General features: G+C 37.2%; 1 protein-coding gene across 3 annotated transcripts; it reads left to right on the forward strand.

The window, feature by feature from the left end:
- Nucleotides 1-815: 815 nt before the first annotated feature.
- Nucleotides 816-14,784, forward strand: LOC121868596 (vacuolar protein sorting-associated protein 51 homolog). 3 transcript variants are annotated; one of them, XM_042369378.1, is made up of 17 exons: nucleotides 879-896; nucleotides 1,484-1,529; nucleotides 3,750-3,880; nucleotides 4,438-4,572; nucleotides 5,292-5,393; nucleotides 5,743-5,862; nucleotides 6,048-6,188; nucleotides 6,728-7,003; nucleotides 8,291-8,400; nucleotides 8,569-8,766; nucleotides 9,269-9,500; nucleotides 10,626-10,841; nucleotides 11,135-11,275; nucleotides 13,003-13,113; nucleotides 13,492-13,562; nucleotides 13,796-13,979; nucleotides 14,399-14,784. In XM_042369378.1, the coding sequence occupies exons 3-17, from the start codon at nucleotides 3,857-3,859 to the stop codon at nucleotides 14,618-14,620; spliced, it is 2,283 nt and encodes a 760-aa protein (XP_042225312.1). In that variant the 5' UTR covers nucleotides 879-896; nucleotides 1,484-1,529; nucleotides 3,750-3,856; the 3' UTR covers nucleotides 14,621-14,784. The 3 variants fall into 3 exon arrangements, with proteins under 3 accessions (XP_042225308.1, XP_042225309.1, XP_042225312.1); XM_042369374.1 differs by lacking the exon at nucleotides 1,484-1,529 and having other exon boundaries at nucleotides 816-896; XM_042369375.1 differs by lacking the exon at nucleotides 1,484-1,529 and having other exon boundaries at nucleotides 816-896; nucleotides 8,572-8,766.
- The last annotated feature ends 321 nt before the right edge of the window (nucleotides 14,785-15,105 follow it).

Genomic DNA, 15,105 nt, shown 5'->3' on the forward strand with positions numbered 1-15,105 from the left:
ATTTCTTCGACCACTCTTGAAGCTCATAGAGATCTTTCTGTAGCTCTTCACAGTCAGTTTGGTTATTAATTTCCCTAAATATCTTGGCATCGTCCACAAACATTTGTATGGAGGAGTGTATAGCTTCTGGCATATCACTTATGAAGCAAACAAACAACAACGGGCCCGATACACTGCCCTGTGGTACCCTGCTTGTCAGAGGTACACCCACTAAAAAATTATTCGGTACCCTTGGCTCTGATACACCCCCGCAACGATCACCGGTACAGAAGCCGTAATTACGTGGTGTGGTGTGGTCTCTCTCTCTGTATGTGTGATTGTGTGTGTGTGTGTGTGTATGTGTGAAAGTAATATGATGTTTTCTGTAGCCACGTGTAGTAATTAACGGATAATAAACGGGAATATTGTATCACGCCGTAAGGGTGCCGAATAATTTTGGTTGGGTGTACACAAGACGATTTCATACCATTAATCACCACACAGTTTGCGGTCATGCAGAAAGTCTCCGATCCACGCTAGGGCATTTCCCTGAATCCCGTACCTTTCCAATTTAATTCTCAGCCTTTCATGGGGCACGCTGTCGAAAGCCTTGGCAAAATCTATGTCGAGAATTTGAGTCCAATCATCCAGCCTTAAAAAGGAATGCCAACATACAGAGGTCAAGTGGCATATACAGTATAATTGAATATTAGAAAAAATGGGTTTCATTACCATGCAACATAATTCCATCTTTTCCTACATGAAAGTACATAATGAGGTTCCATACAAGGGTTCAGACGTAATCAATAACGAACGGATTCAAATCCGGAATCCAGATCAGGTAAAGAACTCAATTGTCTGTAAACATTAACCCTGTGTGACGGTGATCAGTGACACCTATGACATGGCTACATCAGGTGTGTATATATTCTGTCATTTGAAAGAATACACATATCGGCTGTAATATATAGTTACATAGATAAACACTTATGCCATCATGCTGTATTGTACAATATCATGCTCTGTTCTGCTCCGGGAAAGAAAGGCTTGAGGCAAATAAAAGCAATTCTGCCAATGAGCAGAAGTTTATTTTCTTGTAAGCTGATCTGGGGGTTCACTACCCATGGCATACAGACTAATGAATATAGTCGATGATCATTAAGTGAAAAAAAACGTAAATATTCTGTTGAGTACATGACGGAAATCACTAACAAAATTAGATTTCACAAATGTAATTGTTGGTGATTTAAAAGAATATGAGCTTCATTTCTGGTGGAAATGAATAGTAATGTAGATATAATCCACTCTCACTACCCATGAATTTGATTGCATGGTTTAAAACCCTGCCCATTTTGTGCAAGGGAAATTGTGCGAGTGAAATTGTGGGATAAAAACAAATAACAGACCAAACCAAACCTATAAAAAACCTGACTTAACTTACCTTACCTTTGTGTTGGCGAATTTGCATCTTTATTAAAACCAAACTTGTTTATTGTCACGATAGTGGCAGTCCCCACCACACTTTGGACACCTTTAAGGATGTAAATAAGGTAAATGTTCACTTGTTGTCACTGTATGAAATTGAAGTTGAAATTATGTTTACCGATCGGTTTTGTTGTGTTATGAACGAATTTCACCTTCATTTCTGGTGCAAATCAATAGTTTCTGAGATAAGCCCCCCTCCCACCTCATAATCTAGAGATTTGCAATAAAGTCAATGAAAAAAGTGTTCAAAACATCAATAAACATCGGAAAAACAGTTTTGAATTGAACCTAACCCACCTAACCTAATCTAACCGGGGAAGCTTCACAGTTGTTCGATGTTCTGGGTGTGTACCGCCACGTACGAACAAACTTAAACACCTCCAAATTGTAAGATTTTTTAAAAATTATTAATGAAAATACAGTAACTCAGAAATTAGGAATTTCCACCAACAATACAATAGAATAAAGTTATACTGTATTATTTTGTATGATCTATCATCCTACAGTATACATAAATCAATAAAGACTCCTGTGAGTTCCCTGATTAGTCAAGCATGATCATGTGAATAAGAAGTAAACAATATATTCTGCAAAACTTCTTTCAGTTATCTTAAATTCTCTCCTATCTAATGAAATTTGTTCCATTGAACTTAAAACCCCCTCAAATTCAATTTTTTTAAGTTTTTCATATAATCAAAATAACTGAGAAAATATGTTTCTGCCAAAAAAATGCAATAAAGTACTGTACCTGTACTCTTAATTTTTTTTTGTGCTTTTTCATCCTAAATGAAAATTAATATAAACTTTCGTGCATGTGTTCTACTGAATCTTAACCCCCCAAATCTTACAGATCTGATACAACAGAAGTAAAACACCTTTTGACCTACTGGAATATCACTCTGAAGATTGATAGATTCATGCGTATGTTAAAGGTTAAGGAGAGGGTCACCACTTTCATGTTATTTTTTGGTGGGCCCTTTGCCAATTTTTTTTTTATTCACAAAATATAAATCTGGTATGAGAGAAATGAAAAGTGGGTGTGGGCATCAATCAATAGTGTTGAAAGTGACTCTTTGAAGGAACACTTAACCCTCACACTTTCCTGCTCTCAATTCTGCAGGTTGGGCTGGTAGATTGTTCCATAGGTCTAGCACCCTCTGTGTGTGTGTGTGTGTGTGTGTGTGTGTGTGTGTGTGTGTGTGATAGATGTACTTGTCTAAAAGATGGACTGGCTAGGAGCACATTAACCCCATCTGTGCTATAGGGTAATAGAAGAATTAATTATATTGTAATGCTAAATCTATATACTGTACAGTAATGTACTTTGAATTATGAGATTTATGTCTGACACTGGAACAATTCTTTAGTAATCTGAAGTGTCTACCTGGGTGATTAATATACACTGAATCACGTCATTTAATAATTAGCATTGATAGTATTACAGTTTTTGGATGTCATGTAAAAATTGGTTTGCCCAAAATTAGAACAAGATAAAAAGTCTGTGGCTTAGATGTTTTACTAATACATCCTAAATGTGATAGAGGTTTAGAATACGTATTGGAAACATTTCAAATTCAATGGGGAAGTACACAAATAAAGAGCATAAGATCAGGCATATATGGTGAAATTATGTAGACGAAGCTTCTCAGGTTGGAGCTCAGTCATGTGAGCAAAGCTTAAGTCTGTGGCTCAGGGGACTGTGGCATAAATAAGTTGGCTATGACAGTATACTACACAAACCTTTCATAACTTACTGATCTTAGTTATGTTTTGGCTCAATTAAGTTTGGTAGATTCATGCTATGTGTTGTGATAAACGATTTTTGCCATAGACTCACCTATTTAAACTTTAAACTTTATTGACAAAACCAGAAGATAAGCCCCAGCTTATTTCACCTCAAGATTAACCTCCCAAATTCTAACCTTACCTAACTGAATCTAATTTAACCGATCTTCATCTAACCCCCCGATAGAAATAGGATGTTTAACCCACTCAATGCAGACATGGATGTGACAGTTGACTGGGGAAGTGTCATATATGGAACAGACACCCATTATGTACCAAAACTAACCCACTGAGGGTACGCTTAAAATTTAGATCACCTGCATTGAGTGGGTTGATCATGAGGTGAGATAAGTTGAGGGGCTAATCTTCAGGTTAATCAAATGGGTATTTTCAGATTAATGTATACTGGTACTAATTTTTCTTGTTCTTCTAATGAACTTGCAGTTTATTGGTAAATATTTTTAACTATATCCCCTGTATTGATCTTTCACTTGTGACAGAAGCAAAAAATGAGAGGCGGCGGCGGACAGAGCTGCTGCAGTTTTATGGCGGGGTATCAAAAGAAGACACTCCATATAACATTAATTCCAAGCACTTCAACCATGACATGTATGTCCAGAAGACCATAAAGGTGAGACTGGGACAACTTCAGTGTACAGGACTGTATTTGTTTGTAAATTTTTCAAGCTGTGTGATAATGTGGAACATCATCTGTTAACTTAGATATGATACATAAGGAAACCCTCATTAGAAAATAAAACCTACTTGTACATTGATCCGCAACAACTAAATAATACAGGTTGTCATTTTTATAGTATAGTATTTTCATATTTTTATCAGGCTTCATATATTGTGCTGTGTTATGCTGTATCTCATCCTATATGTTCCCAAAACATAAGAAGAGGCTGAAAAAAAGGTTGATGCATGATAAAATCATTGATGTTGAGGCATAGACCAGTGAGTGGGGTGAAGGCAGAAGTACTTGTGGCTAAAGACAGAATCATTGTTACACATAGTCTATGAATCCATTGCTCACCCTGAGGTGCCTCTTGAATCTAATCATTCTCTTGGGAAGGACTTTATCATGTAAGGCTAATAGTTAACTTACATAGATATTACATCAGTTATTTCACATTGATTTTGCATTTTATTTCAATAAAGTTTGCTGATTCTAATTAAACTATACAGGAGAGCAGTTTAAAGCAGCTGCTGGAACATGAGGCACAGATGGTGTCAGAGATACAAACCCTAGACTCAGATTGTCAGACGCTGGTGTACGACCATTATGACAAGTTCATCGCCGCTGCTGACATTGTTCGCAAGGTAACAACTCTGATTATCTGCTTTATAAAGGACTGTAATCATACTTATTGTACCTATAAGATGCATCAAGACCACAAATGCGATTTTGTTATACAGTAAAACCTCCATTTTACGGACACAATCTCACGGGTATAGTCCGTTATATGGAGGTTTCACATCTGATGGACCTCGATATAATGTACTGCACAGTACTACACTCTCCCATATAGTTTCACTTTACAGTATAGGAAACATTATCACGATCTTACATAAGCTTTTATCTTATACAGTATTAAGTGAAACACCACAGGTATTTTGAAAGTATAAATACTGTATTATTAACTATGACTTCTAAGTACAGTACTATTAAGTCCACAGCCAGGAACAGCCTCTGATTCAGAACTGTTTTCATATTACAGAAAAAAATCATCTGTTAGTTTAGGCACATAAGTTATTGCCAAGTAGTTCAGCTTAGATTGATGTTTATCATTTTTTATTTATTTTTTTTTATTTTTGTAATGTACATGCAGGGGTGCACACATATTACACTTGTCAATCCATCCATCCAATTTTATTAGAGTAATTGAGAAAAAAATCTGCCAATTATTGTTTAAATTTTAATGACCATTTTGTATGCATCTTTGGATTATGTGATTAGATTTCCTAGTTATTTAATTGAATTTTGTACCAGTGGAGGCCTTTATGTCTCTCAAACATAACTCTCTTCCCCACTTCTCAAGATGAAAGAGGGGTCAGTCAAGATGGAGGCTCAGATCACTCGCCTTCAGGAAAACATGGGAAGAATCACAGCCTCATCCACTAGTATCACCTCAGCTCTTCAGGTCAGTACTGTTTCTTGCTGCTCTTCCTCACTGGCAATCTTTATACTCAAGGGAAATACTGGGTTAACTTATTACTAATCTTTGTGGCTTTATTCAGAGCTTATTGAGGTGCCACATTGGGGCAATGACAAAGAAATCCTTGTTACTGTGAAGGATCCCGTAAAGGTAATCCTATTTTTCCTGTAGGATATTCTAGGTTGTCTTGAAGATACAATAATCCTTTTTCCTCAAGAGTATGTCATCTCATATAGCTTAAAGTAACACAATATAGGTCAAATTATCAGAAAATCCCAAAAGAGTGAAATGGATAGATATTGTATACCCATTATAATATTCTCGTGGCTTTTAGGAGCGTCGAGGTCACCTGAGCCGGCTGCTGGGTGTTCACGGTACACTGAGGAAGCTGGAGTTTCTCTTTCATCTGCCTCAGAAAATTGATGAATGCATTGCTGATAAAAACTTTACTGAAGTAAGTTATGCCACCTACAGTACCTGTATTGATTGGTCCAATATTTAAGTATGATATGAGGTTATTTTTATGTTTATACTGATATCAATGAGTTAAGGATGTGTTCTGTGTATATAATTTACTAACAGCTCCTTATGAGAGAATTTTAAATATGTTCTGTGTTCATATATATTATTTGTTTCTAGGGTGTTCGTAGCTATGTTGAAACTGCTGAAGTCCTCCATCGGTACCGCCACATGCCATCTTTCAATGCCATCCATGACGACTGTGAAGCTGCTGTTGGTCGCCTCAATCTGGCCCTTAAGGAACAGCTTGCCCTTAAAGAGGTCAAGACAATGTTCACTTGTACTTTTATTTTATTTTTTGGGCTGTAAATTTTTTTAATATTAAATTCACACTGTTCCATACATCTCCTTTGCTTAAACATCACAACTTTGGGTAATTATTTGGTTCTTCTTCTGATTTTGATGTCATTATAAGAGCATATGGAAAAATATATTCGTACTGCATTGGTATCTCTGTCCTGTATAAAATGTTTCTATTTACTACATTTTAGACTTAATGAAGTGGTAGAATTGCAGTACAGTATATACCGTAGCTTCATAATATGAATATTGAGGTCAAGTTTGATAAATAATAATTTCCATATTTATACACTAGTTATGGCTCCTGGTGACCTTAAAAATTTAGGTGTGGATCAGTCATACTTCTCCAGTATTTTGTTTACTTCTCAGCTTATGGTGACTTGGTGGATAATTGCTTCTTTTTTTGCTTGGTAGTTATTCAGTCTTCTCTTACCCATTTCTTTCTTACTTATCTTAATTTTCAGTAAGATTGTCTTAATATGGGTAACTTGCCACTGCAGGGAAGTGCTCGTCATTTGACTGAGTGTGTGGATCTACTTCTTCAACTTGGTGAGCCAGCTGAGGGACTGTGTGATGACTTCTTGGCCCATGCACGCACTAAGCTGGAGGATGATCTGTCTAACCTCACCAAACTGGCTGAAGCTGCTGTAATATTAGAGGAGGATGAAGCACTCAGTCAAGGTGCTGGTGAGGAAACTACTGGGCCTGACCATACTAAAGAACAACCTTCACAGGAAGAGACGGGAGAGGAAGCTAAACTTGAATGCACAACCGTGGTGGGCAATGTTGTGATGTGTTGTCTTGTAGAATACAGTAAATATGTTGTTATATAATTATGGAAGGCCAAGCTTAAAAGAATAGATTCTTCATATTCATATCATTTTAAAGATGGCAGCAGAAGGTGTGAGAGACATGGAGTTAGGTGATCCCATCATTGATATAGTAAATACAGTAGTCTAAAAATAATAAAAATTTTATCCTTGATGCACCTGTTCCTCACCATTAAGTTCAGAATGTAGTCAAATTAATAGAGAAATTGTATAAAGGAAATATAGATCTAGTTACAGGGCTCACAACATTATGAATTTTGTGTTTTGATTGACGCAGATGGGACAGTTGATATTTAAGGGGATTAAGTGCCAAGGGAAGTAAGGAAAGCTTAAATGGTACAAGGGATAGAGACAGTTACTAAATAAGAGTGGATTTAGATACCAAATAATTGAAGATAATATTGTATGGGACCACCAGATGGGCGTCGGTGTGGATTTATCATTGGGATGAACAATCCGAAAAATATGAAACCATTATCTTCATAGTGCAGTATTATGATTTTTCTTGTCTTCATATCCATGGTGACTGATGCATCATTTCCACCTATACTATGATATGAACTCTTCTTTCTATACATTTTGTAGAGAGAACATTTAGGAACATGGGTCACACAAATCACTTAGTTCTACTCCTTAGTTGTAAGCTGGGATGTCATACTTCACTCCAGCACAGTATTTAAAGAATCTGTTGACTCCAGTATAGTTAGGTCTCAGTCTCTTTAGTTGTGTAGACAACTGCAGTAAAACATATACTATCAGCATAAGATGGTAGTTGTTGACCTGAGACTCATATAAACATTGAAAAGGTCAATTAGAAAAATATTGTCCTGATGTGGCTGTAGAAAAAAGTGTATTATCCTCAAAACAGACACAAAGATGAAGAGCAGCACCAGAGTCAAGGTTGGTGATGTACTTCCTGTTAATATTTTGTCTTATCATTTATCACATCTTCCCTTTGATACTCTCATGTCATTTCTGGATCTCCTTTGTTTTCTCATGTCCAACATGACAAACAGATCTACCATCAAGTGTGATCCTAGAGAGAGAATCCAAAAGATTTCATAGCCTTGGCTAGGATACTTTATCCTCTATTCTTCTTCGTCTTTTCTCCAATTGTGAAAATTTTTGTTTGTGCCAAGGTGTGTGTTTTATATGTAGTTAGGAAGACTTTTGTATACTATATATACATGAAATTAACATTTTTAGTTCAATAATGGTGTTACTTTATGACAGGACATTCTAGAGTTTGTGGACATCTGCCATGAAACCTTCGTGGGGAACCTGTGGTTGGTCATCTCTTCATACAAGGAAATGTTTCTCAGAAGCCCAGAGGAGGGAGGGAGGTGAGTTTATCCCAGGAATTAGATTAACTAGACTAATTTTAATGTATACTGTACTGTACTTTTTTGGGGAAGGAGATACAGTATAAAAATATGGGATGAAATTTGCTTTCTATTTTGTGTTGTGGTAACAATGCCGAGGAACTTTACAATTTTATCCCTGTGGTTTAGCAGGTCCTCCAGTGTTGCTCTGGAGAAACTACGGGTGTTTGTGGCAGGGCTGGTCGAGCAGTACGTGGCTGTGGTGGGGGTGCGGGTAACTGCCGAGCCCGACACTGCACATTATGCTCCCCTCACCACCGCCCTTGATAAGTTTCACCGACGTCTTCATGCCATCACGCAACTCCTGCCAAACACAAACTTTGGGGAGTGAGTGTTTTTGATTGTCCTTTTATTTTTAGGAAGTGTAGTGTAAACAAGGTATGTGAAGGAGTGTCTACTTGATGATCAGTTGAAAAAGTATACTGTACAGTATTGATTGACAAGTAATTATATGAACGCTTCTTCTATCAAGTCATTTCTACGTGTTTATAAAGCAATTTAATGCAGGCAAGATATATGTGTTTATTCTTTTATTTATACATAACATATCTGCTGTACATACAATACAGGTATTGATATACTGTACTATACTGTATACTGTATTTCATAAGTTCTGATGTTTTTCATTAGATTTCATGAACAAAGAGACGCTGTATAATATCTTTTACTTTTAGCTGCTTCACCACTGATCGGCTCATTGGCCGCTTGGGCGATCGGGCACATCTCTGTTATGCACTGTTGGCAAGTACTGGGCATGCACTGGCTGCTTGTCCTTCCGCTGAAGATATATAATATGCCTAATACTAAAAAAAATTTTTTAATCTTACAGTGCAGCTCTGAGTCTTGTGATTGAAGCTGGGCTGGCAAGATGTCAGTCATCATTGTCTGCTCTCAAAGTTGAATTAGCATTTAGTCTGGGGGATGTACGTCATGCTCTGGCTGCCCCTAGACATTTGACTCAAGATGGCACTGAGTCAACACACCGTCAACTAAACGAACACCTCACACGTCTCGTTGCTGCCACTGCCGCTTCCATCAAAGAGCGCGTCACAGCTTTACAGGTTAATTTTTTAATTTTTCTTATATGTCATGCTGAGGCATTTATGTGTTGCAGAACCACTCGAGTGTTCATGATTTTATCACCAGCAAGTGACCTGTGGGAATACAACCACTATATACCCTGTCTGCACGCACCATGCATAGAGGGCAATAGGGCTCAGGGATCAAATGTGGACCATTAATAAGCACAAGTCTCTTAGACACCAAGGCATATCAGTCTGGTCTTAACAGTTGATAAAAATGACTGTGGACTTGATTATCTCAGATAACCAATTAGTAGCTAAGTGGAGAGATGTTTATCAAGTCTTGAGGTTCGACTAATGAGACAAAATGTAGTTCCTTTTGGATTGAGTGATTTAATTATTTCCAATCACTTAACCCATCTAGACCAAGGGCTGTATAGTACAAGGAAACACTTTTAAGATAAAAAAATAAATGGTGTAAAGAACACTTAGATGCACATTCAATTAGATATGCAGTAGAATATAGGCATCCCCTGTTAGTAGCATGGCACCAGGCTGGGAAATGTGAGATTTGCTGTATGATTTCATAATTTTGCAGGATTCAGGTCAAGTGAATAAGTTAAAGGTTCCTCCTGGTGTGTCTGATGACTCCCTCTCTTTTGAGGCAACCACTAGATTAAGGTGGGTGTCAGCTTCATAACTTTAGTTTGACTGAGTGATTTGCTGTTTACAGTACTTCACTTATCCAATTAAGACAATGACCCTGTCTCAAATGTAGAGGGCCATGGACAAAACAGGCTTTGTCCTCAAGTTGTTCAGACTGGGAGTCTCGCAGGTTACTGACTTTTCCTTAAGGGTACAAAACTGGATTTCATACTTCTGTCCTTTGTACATTCTTAATATCATTAGTTTATTTAGTTGTAGCATCCACAATAGGATCTCTAGTTTGTGTAATAAACTTTTGAATTTTTTAAAGAATCTTCCTGAAACTTGGCAGACTTACTGTTCATAGATTAAAGATGTCCTTTGAATTTTATTTTTCACTTACACAAATAATGTGATTTTATCATAGTTAAGACAATTATGTAGGACAATCTAATCCTTTTTTACTCCATAGTGTGTGGAGGACTTCTCTAAAATATAATATTTTCTGTATTCCTCTAGGCCTTCACACAGCCCAAGCATACATTTGCCGTGCGTGCCGAGTTTCGCCGTCGGTTTTGTCGTGAGCTGGTGCGAGAGGGAGTTGTAGTTGCCTTCTTCTTACACATCACAGACACCATGTTACAGTTTTGTCACAAGAAGGACAAAGATCCAGTTCTACTGCTGCTCCTCTCTCGAATGTGTCTTGACCTCCACACCTCCACTGTTCATTACCTGGTGTGTGTCTACTGTGGACGTCTTCTTATCCTGCAGTATTTGTCACCCAGACTCCATTTTATCCCAGAGAATTAGATTTTCACTTTTTTTTTTATCATGATGTGGTTCAGGATCATTTGAGAGATTCTGTTTTTAACAAGGATTGATTTACTGACACATTTCAATCAATTTCTCCAACCTTTAATTAATTGTAATCAAAAGTGAGAGAAGAGTGATGATAATAAGTAAGAATATTATCCAGAGATATAGATAGTATTACTTTTATTTTGATTAATGTGGATCACTTTCACCAGCTAAGTCACTGTGATGAGCAGCTGCAGTTAGAGGACAAGACAGGCCTGACACAGCTGCACACCATCACAGATGGAATGAGAGAGGCAGGACAGAAACTCCTGAATCATTATGTGCACACCCAGGGTGCCTCCATCAGTCAGGTGTGTTTGTGTTAATATTCTCTCCATCATGTCTTGGCTGACATAACTCTTCATCCTTACAGATAAGGAGAGGATAACAAGTAGGTTATGTGATGTAGACTAAAAGTACCACTTCACTCTGATGCAGGCAGACCAAATGGTGATATGATGATATAGGATGGCCTGCTTTTGTCCTGTACCATCTTCTATAGGAGGTGTTGCTTCTCAATCTCCTCTCCCTCCATGAAGGAGGGACTGTACACACACTGTAAACTATACATACACCCTATACACACTAGTCTACAGTAGGCATACACTGTCCACTCTGCTATGTAAAGTACTGTACATACAGAACTTTCACACTTACTGAATGTACAGTACTGTACATTACTGTATATAAAATTGTTTTCACTTTTTACATCTTAAGCCTACTTTTATGGTATTCTTGGCTGATTATATGCTAGTACTTTAATGTACAGAACTGTACTCTGTACTGCACAACACAGATTAAGCAAAAAACAGCAGTGAGCGAGCAAACAAGCTTGTACAATGGCAGCAACATTGGTGCGAGAGTGTGAGGGGATAGGGTGCGAGATACATTGACCAATCATAGGCATCCCATGCAGTCACATGACAGTAGTGGCCAATTGGAACCCATGAGTACTCTGAGCCTACCCACTCATGTGCCCGGCACACATCCCCGCAATCTCTTGGAAATTAGTGTGAATGCCCAGAACGGAGAAATTTTCTTGGAATTTTCTGAAAATGCACATGCTGTAACCCTCGGAAATTCCTTTGAATACTTGGAATAGAGAGATTAGTCATAGAATTTCTTGGAATCTTCAAAAAATGTTTCCAGCTATTGGATAGGTCCAGGGATTGAAGATTCCGGCTAACGGAGAGATTACTACAGTATATTAGTGGTGTTGTCTTTATCCTAATATTTAGCTTATTGTGTACGAATGACAAGATTAAACCTCTGTGTCATAGATGTGAATTAACACCCTTTATTTTTAAATGGGATTTATATAGGTTTGAGATATACTTTATAAACAGATAAATGGACAGCCAAATGAATAATAAAATACAGTATATGGATAGTCATATATTAGTTATAACAGATCAGAAGTGACCAATATTTTGCTCTGGAATCATTAATATATACAGGGTATTTGCTTAAATTCTCATTTTGAATGAAAAAAACTTGCATTTGTCATTTAGGCATTTATTTTTTCCTTACCGGGAGCATACCTTATCTATTGATGTGCATTATATGAATGTGATTTATGAAGGGCAGAACATCAAATAAAATACAAGTCCGTGTCTTAAAGGTGAAGATAACAGCTGAAGTGTAAAGATCAGTTGCCAGCTGACATAAATTCCTGTAATAATCTTGTTTCATTTGCTTCTTTCACATGGTTCAACATGTTTTGGACTCGTTTCTTCATTCTAATATAAAACTTTTGAATTTTGTGCACTCACCAATCTGTGCATTTCTGTTTTATGAAAAATATTGCTCCCATTATTCCTCTTGGATGGAAAGTTATAGTACAGTACTTTACTTTGTGTTTGTATGAGTTGATCAATCTCCTTTCTATTTATTTTTGGGTGACATACATTAATTTCCTTTACTGTGGTTTAGTAACTCTGGCCACTGGTTAAATGTCACTGTCAAAGGGGGTGGGGGTTGAGAGCCTACATTGTACAGTACCACTGTAGGTGTCACTTGTGTTTTATGTTTTGTGCAGATGTTACGTCGTAGTGTAGAGCTGAAGGATTGGCTAGGTTGTGGGGAGCCTCGCAGCGTACGCAGGGTTATGAGAACCGTTCTGGATGAAATCTGTACCATGGACACTCAGGTAAGTCTTGTTTACACTCAAAGATTTGTGAAAGATCTTCACTTTGGTGTATGTAGTACAGTACTGTACTTGACTCATTTAGTATATAAATGAATTTATATTTGGACAGTATTTCAGAAATCTTAAAAATTACTTAGTAACCATAAGACTTTGGCCACCATTTGTAAGTGAGGGGAGTTTCTTGAGAAGCTAAGTTTGCTAGCTTTACCACATTGAGTTGGCAACTGTTCAAACTCAGTGTGTCATCTTGAACTTTTCTGGTGAAGAATAATAATACTGTACATTGGAAATTGATTTTGTTATTGGGAGAACAAACAGCAGAGGTTAAAACATTTTTTTCAAAATACCTGTACAACTGAATCTTCTATACATTTTCAGGTTGGGGCACTTTATGAAGAAGGAAATCGTAGAGACAGATCTTCAGATTCCTCTCGCCGTACCTTCCACAGGTAGGGACTCGCTCCATTGTTCAAATTTTCCTTAGATTTTGTTGTTTTGGAAATATTCTTATGTATACAGGATGGAAAAAATCTTGAAATATGCTGGTTTTCATTTGATTTTATCTTCTGTATTGTTAATTTACTGTTAATTACATTTGAAACACAGGGACATCTCATAATTTTCTCAAAGAGTTACTTATTTTGCACATAGTAACTTCATAACTGTTTGTCTTATTCACCAGTGTTGGTGCATCCCGGGGAGGAGCTGGTGGTCGTTCAGCTTGGTCATCTTACACCCCAAGCCAGCTGGACAATAGCTTGGTTGCAAACCTCAACAAACTCTGGTCTGAGCGCATTGAAATATTTGCTCCTGTAGAATTCACCAGGGTCTCAATTTTAACTGGAATTGTCAAAATCAGTCTTAAGGTAAACATATCTTACTTGTGTGTATCATATGTTAAGAGTCGCTGAAGTTATAATATTCTTCTTGCATTTCAACAGCTAAGGTTTCTAAGCATGTAGAAAGGTTAGTTATTACACTAGTCCATCAACAATTACAAATTGTGATGGATAGAACTTGCTGCTTAGAGTCACACATCCTTAATCATCTCATTTCATATACTGTATCCTTGTAATATTGACATCACACCTCTTGTTATTTACTGCCTGTTACCTCGTCTTTTTATCCATCACTTACTAATGTTTTGCAGGGAAATGTGAGCCTCTTGTGAATTATTATGATGGCTTCATGCTTTCTAATATATTACTGACACCATTTTAAGAATATGTAGTGCTACCTGAGCAGTATACAGTATATCATAAATGATATATGTCTTTCCCTCCAGACTCTGCTTGAGAGTGTGCGACTACGAACCTTCAGCAGGTTTGGCCTACAGCAAGTCCAGGTGGATGCCCACTACCTGCGGACGTATCTCTGGTCCTATGTGGCCGACGAACACGTTTTAAACGTCTTGCTGGATGAAGTTGTGACATCAGCAAGTGTGCGGTGTTGTGACCCAGAGTTAATGGAACAAAGAGTGGTGGAATTCATCTGTGATCAGAGTTGATTACATCAGCCAGTGTCAGATTTGGTCACTATGAAAGTTACTGGGCTTAAGTTGAACAAATACGGTATAGCATTCTATTTTAGCACATTGTCCTCCATATAATTTATCCTTTTTCTTGTTATCTATTACAACTAAAAGAAGTATTAATAAATATATCGGCAAAATGTTGTTTTAATGAAATTCAAGAATTTATCTCCTATTGTCATATACATTTGTACATTTACAATTTTGAATAGTCTTCTGAAGGACAGTGTAGTACTTGATGCTCCAGAAATAATATATGACCCAGAATAGAAAGGAAGACAGAAGCTAATGACACACAAACAATGGTAATGGCACACAAACAAGGGTAATGATACAAACAAGGGTAATGATACAAACAAGGGTAATGACACAAACAAGGGTAATGATACAAACAAGGGTAATGATACAAACAAGGGTAATGATACAAACAAGGGTAATGGCACACAAACTAGGGTAATGAT

Source organism: Homarus americanus, unplaced genomic scaffold, assembly GCF_018991925.1.
Source record: "Homarus americanus isolate GMGI-L3 unplaced genomic scaffold, GMGI_Hamer_2.0 scaffold59495, whole genome shotgun sequence".
Lineage (NCBI taxonomy): Eukaryota > Metazoa > Arthropoda > Malacostraca > Decapoda > Nephropidae > Homarus > Homarus americanus.